The sequence below is a fragment of the Branchiostoma floridae genome, chromosome 13 (genome assembly GCF_000003815.2).
Source record: "Branchiostoma floridae strain S238N-H82 chromosome 13, Bfl_VNyyK, whole genome shotgun sequence".
Lineage (NCBI taxonomy): Eukaryota > Metazoa > Chordata > Leptocardii > Amphioxiformes > Branchiostomatidae > Branchiostoma > Branchiostoma floridae.
The window spans coordinates 8,799,916-8,805,915 of NC_049991.1; the positions used below are offsets into that span (position 1 = coordinate 8,799,916).

Genomic DNA, 6,000 nt, shown 5'->3' on the forward strand with positions numbered 1-6,000 from the left:
CAAGCGCTTTATCAGCAAAATCATACCGTGAATACCGTGAATACACTTACCTATTCAAAAGTATTGAAAAGTATCCTAGAAAAAGTTTATTTACAACTCGTGTGTTTTTCGCTCTTCGAAAGATGTCGCTTCAACGCAACATTCGATTCCGTTGAACGTGGCACTGTGGGAAAAACAGCCTACATGAGCACGTCTGACTGGCATGAGGTCCATGACAATTTCCTTCAGTGTGGTGTATGTGTGACGTATGTGTGCGCATCTGGAAGAGAGATGTACTGGTGTAATACAGAAACTAGTGTAAAAGCTTGGCGTGGAACGATGCAACGTTTCATATCATGACCGGGTCGACGTCAATACGCGCGTTTTGGGAGTCAACTCAGTGGAGTCCATTCGGAACTGTAGGTAACTTCTAGGCACTCAAGTGATCTTTTCCCGGGGCTGACTTAAGTAAGCTCGAGAGATGAATCTAGTCGCTCAGCGGGAAGTCCACATCACATTTTGTGTGTGTCAATCAACGGTCAACCCCCGGAGAGTTGTGCGCTTTTGGAAGACGACAAATTCAACAAGGAAGTCAAAATCGCAACGGGCATTCCAATTTACTACAATATTCATTTATCTATTTATAACAAGATGTCTTGTTATGACACCATGCATAGACGTACATCACAGTTTTACCATTACCAACGTATGCATGGAGTTCCTCACAAGAACCACGTGACTACAAACGTAGACTACTGTCATCTGTGCCCGGTAATTAACACGTGGTGGCGATGTAAGCGTACTAAACTAAATACTATGAAATGATAGTTTTTGTCAGTTAATGCTATCCAGTAGACGATAACAACATCAGAAGCAGATTAAGTACATCTGAATAGATACTCAAGTTATCAACAAGTGAACAAGATTTATTTGTAAACAGTCAAACAAACTAACAAAACTGCAGGCACAACATCGTCTTTCAAACAAACCGTTTTTGAACCCTCATTTAACTGTACATGTTGCAAAGGGGCTTGCACAGGAATGTTGTCATCTTTTCTTAGGTAATTAAGGAAACCCTTTGTCGAGAAAAATATCTCATATCAATTCTAGATACATTTTCCTACAAAAAGCACTAAATAAGCACCAGCACATTGTCTAGAAATCTAGAAAGCGGGTCACTTCAACGAGTTTCCCACAAACGGCAATACTGTTAAAAATGAATGTAACTTCTTACCATAGTTATCGCGAAGAAAGTCAGTATTTATACAGTCAATCACAAGTAAGATCATTTTCAGATTTCCCTGTACACAGACCTATATTTTCCACATGCCATATGTCCAACTCCTATGAAGGTCATTTACACAATGCACCCCAAACGTTAGATCAAACCATTCATACTACATGTAATATATGAGTCCATATAACTGAAGTCAAGGTCCTCATCGACTCCCGATGGACGAACATCATACCTTTATTAAAATGTTGGAAGTTGCTAGTCGATTATGATTATTTGATAATGTAAAATTCTGGTATGTGGCAGAACTTGTTGATATGTGTAGACTGATGACATGTCTACTAGAACTGTTGCAAAATATTTCCCATGCATACTAGTACTATGTACTTTTTGCAACTGTTGCACAGAAAGTACAGTGGTACCATTGCCATGGAGAGCACTTTTAAAACAAACTCTAAGCTATACGAACCCAGTTACCACTCAGTTTGCTGAGCAAACCCCGTGAAAAAAATAACGAAATGCCAGTAGACGTGTGGTTTCAAGGTGCACATGCCACTAGGTCGGTATGGTAAGACCCACCAACTGTCGCATTATAGCTGACCAAAGCTCCCGATTCGATTGCGTAAAGTTTATTCTCGCGAGAATTGAACGAGAAGTAGCGTCGGCTTTTCACAGGCAAACAGTACCAAGCTTGTGTTGTGTCTTTCTGCTTAGTGGTTAGATCCAGAATAAGAGTCGCTCGCGCACCCATTATGGAAGTTCCATACATTCGGCTGCCTGTGCTATCTGGGACAATACTATAAAATTTCCCACATGCAATGAACGGGGGAATGTTTGAACCCAGGTGTGAACCGGGAATTGTGTATTCTGTATCTATGATATCTTCTACCCCAAGATGGTTTGCGTTTAGCTTAGTAAGATGAATTAAACCGTTATTACTACCAATGGCCCACACACTACGGTCATCGACAGCAAGGTAGACGTAAGTCGGGCCGTCGACCCAATGGGAGAGCTGAATAGTTGGGAGAGACTGGAGTGCAGTAAAAGCCCTGAGGCCCAAATCGTACCTGACTATCTGTGCTTTTTCATTGCTACAGTCATAACTATACGACATGCAATCAGGGAACCGCTGATAGTAAAGGCAGTTGTTGTAGATAACGTGACCGTGCCCCCACCACGCCATCCCACCGCTGCCTGCCGACCCAGGTAGGCGGTATGTGGTCACGACGTTTCCCACAGCGAAGTCGTCCATCGTCCGGTACTCCTCGATCGTGTTGCCACTGTATTTCGGCAGGTACCAGGCTTTCTCGGTGTTGTCAGATGAGGAAGAATGGTCCCGCAGGAGAACTCCGTTGTCTCCGATGGCTCGGATCGTCTGTCTTCCTGAGAAAGATGTTACCGGCCCCTGACAGGCCAGGGCTGGGTCTACAAAAGATTGAACGTAGATTTATTATTTCTATGCACCAATCATGTTGACATGTAAGTTAGTTTCCTTACAATATTTGGCATTGATTATTAAAGTCGCAATGCCACTTGGTTTAACAGGAAAAGGGCGTGCAATCAGACTATGAACATTCTCTGTTGAGCTAAGACGGCCCAGGCACGCTCGATTTGTGTCCGAGTTCGGGCGCGTGTTCCCTTGTCCAGCCGAATTCGAACGCGTGTTCTATGATGTTCCAATACGTAATTCGAACCGAACGCGCGTTCGAACCTGTAGTTATTTGCAACTTTTCAACGTAAACAGGCGCCGTAAGGACCCTTTATCCTTGGTCGGTGTCTGTGCGGTCAAGTTATGACATTTACGGCTTAAGTCCCAGCTCAAAATAAGAGCACTGATCTTTTTTGTACTCAAGATTTACCTATTATCCCTTTCTTATCAAAATTGTCCGCGGCTATTTTGTTTAATCATTTTATGTTTTTGACTATGGTGCATTTTCAACGAAAAATTGAAAAAAAAAAGGTCATTTCTGATGTTTTCGGCCCCAAAAAAACAATATAATCCTAATTTAAAACAAAATAGCCGCGGATAAAAATGATAAGTTTAAGGTTGGCTTTCATCCTTTAGAATATCATAATTTAAAGTCTTGTTTCCAGCTGGGACTAGACTCATGAAATAAACAACACTTTTTTTAACCAAAATGTTTATTTCTAACCCAAAATCCGGCATGTACAAAAAAAATCACAAGTATTCAATGTGTTTAAAGTAGTACTAAAACTGTGTGAAGTTTCATCGTAGTGCGACCGAGCAATCAAAAGTTACGATCGATGTATAGAATACTACTTTATTCCAGGCCATGGGCCGTCTTAAGCCAACAGAGTTTGCCTATAATTGAACAAAAAATGGACTTTCCAGTAATTGTCAACTAGTTTTTTTGTAAGGTTATGTTTTGGTTTGTGGGTGGATTCTTTCATACGAAGGGTGAATAGATTTTTATACTCGTTGGTATATAAGGCATGATAACTAAGTAACTCACGCCAAGATTCACATATGAAAATGCCTATATATGCTTCATTACAAAATTGTACCTTCTGTCGGCGTGGTTGTTGTCGTCATGCAAAGCGTAGTAGACTGTTGAAGCCCAGTTGTAAAATTTTGGATACTCTGTTTTGTTTGATGCAGCAGCTCCTGTGTGGGTTCTGTCATAGAAATAACCGTGTAATTAAAACAATTCACTGCCTGACATTACTTCATTAGCAGTTATTCTTACCTATAGCTAATGGAACATTAACATCAATAACCGCAATATACTGCATAGGACTCAAAACAATACATAAACCACCCTTCCACCCTGAGAGACAATTTCCCTAGTGTATCTCACGTCCAGCACGGGTACCACAAATAATGACAAATAATGATTTACTTGAAACTCTATAACATAAAGCCAGTGTTGTTCAAAGTCGAGAAGGTTTACAATTGACTTGAATTACATATACCACACCACAGAAGTTCTAGATAGATACTAGTGGATACCACTGTTTAAGACTACAGATATCAAATAACGTTTCAAAGACGACAATTTCGACAACCGTGTAGAAATTCAATTAAGAAAAGTTGTAGATAGATTTGTTTTGAGACTCAAAGACGTAAATCTTCATACAAAGATGACAATATTTCTCTAATAAAAGACAGTTTTCTACATATCTACGTTTTAAACATTACGGAAAACTGACCAAATTTCTTAAGGTCCGGATCTACATTGCATGAGTTCACCCGTACCTATTTTCTCTGAAAGTTGGTTCACGGCAATTTTCAGCTGCTCCACCTCTGATTGGAGAGCACTGTCGTCCTCACGGCTGACCTTACACACGCATTTGTCGTCTGGCGGTGGTTTAAAGATCGGCTGGGCAGAGGACAGGCACACTAACGTCACAACCAACGTTAAGGCACAAGGAAAACGGTGCTGCGGGTGCGCCATTGCGTCAATATGTTTTCTTGGCGATGAAGAAAATGCGGTGCAAGCTTTGCATACAGTTAGTACGTCCACAAGGAAGTATTCCGCTCACAACTTGCAGCGTCATTCTTCCCTATTTATTTTAGGCTGTCTAGACGGGCTGAATTTCAGTGACTATTGTGTCGCCCATATTGAACCCTTCACTATTGCTAGAGGTCATTGTCCTCCAGAGGAAATCTTATACTGCAGATTGTACGACAGAGAGAGAGAGGGAGAGGGAGCGAGAGTGAGAGAGAGAGGGAGGGAGAAGGGAAGAGAGAGGGAGGGAGAGAGGAAGAGAGGGAGAGAGATTTAATGGGGGTTATATGGAGCAATACCGGACCGACGCCGTTAACGTTGGGCACGTCTGCTTTCTCTCCTGAACAGACACCACGTGCGACAGCAGTCTGATTGCACCTGCATTGTCCCGGAGAACTCAGCCGAGGCAGCCGCGGGCGCGGACAAACAGCTCCGTTTGCCTCTCTGACAGCCCCTTGTGCTGTACACACATGGCTGCTGTCACCTGTCTTTGTATTTCCCGCGCTGTGATTGAACTGTGATGTTGACTTTATGTTTCGTCCTTTCGGTAAATATGACCAACAATGTCACTGCGAATTCAGAAAAAAAAAAAATACAACACCGTATGTGTACTAGGGGCTGAAAGTATGGATCATGATGCTCAGAGCTTAGCATGTATTTGTGATCAAGAGAAGTCATTTATCACTGCAGTGCCGCTGCGGGCACAGACTTTGAGGTTTAGGCTTCGAGCTTTAGGGATTCATTTCCGACAGATCTGTAGACGTCTTCAAACTTGTACACTGGCTTGTTTTTTTAATTTTTATTTACAGGCTGTTTGGTCCGTGACACTGTAGTGATTCAAGACCTGCAAACATTGTTGTTGAATACCGTGTTGGCGAGATTTGGTCCACCCACCTGTTGATTTGATGCAGTACCGATAGAATCCGCTAAGCACGCTGCTGCACCGCAGGTTATGGTTGGGATATGTTTGGGGTGAACCGTACCGCAGTACGGACAATTGGTTACTGTTCAAATGGAGTCTGATTTCCTTGAAGAGGACATGCACGTATAATGGATGTTAGACAGTGGCAAACACTTGCTGATTCCATAGGACTATTTCATACCGTGACGGAAAGTTTAGGAAAGCACTTTTCGGTGTATCTCTCTTACCTTAAACAAAGTTGCCATACCCAAGCAGTAGTGTGTTCCCTAAATAAGCCATTAATACATTAGAAGACACATAAAAATATGGATAATGAAATATCAATATAAAGAGGATGTCATAACAAATTTCCAATTAGGTTGAAAGAGAGATCAGAGAACAGTGATTAACGAGAT

The 6,000-nt window shown here is 41.9% G+C and overlaps 1 protein-coding gene across 1 annotated transcript; it reads right to left on the reverse strand.

Moving 5' to 3' along the window:
* Positions 1-948: 948 nt before the first annotated feature.
* On the reverse strand, positions 949-4,707 carry LOC118429475 (noelin-like). The gene is made up of 3 exons (XM_035839966.1): positions 4,431-4,707; positions 3,740-3,850; positions 949-2,638 (listed from the first exon to the last, which is right to left on the reverse strand). The coding sequence occupies exons 1-3, from the start codon at positions 4,627-4,629 to the stop codon at positions 1,752-1,754; spliced, it is 1,197 nt and encodes a 398-aa protein (XP_035695859.1). The 5' UTR covers positions 4,630-4,707; the 3' UTR covers positions 949-1,751.
* Positions 4,708-6,000: the final 1,293 nt, after the last annotated feature.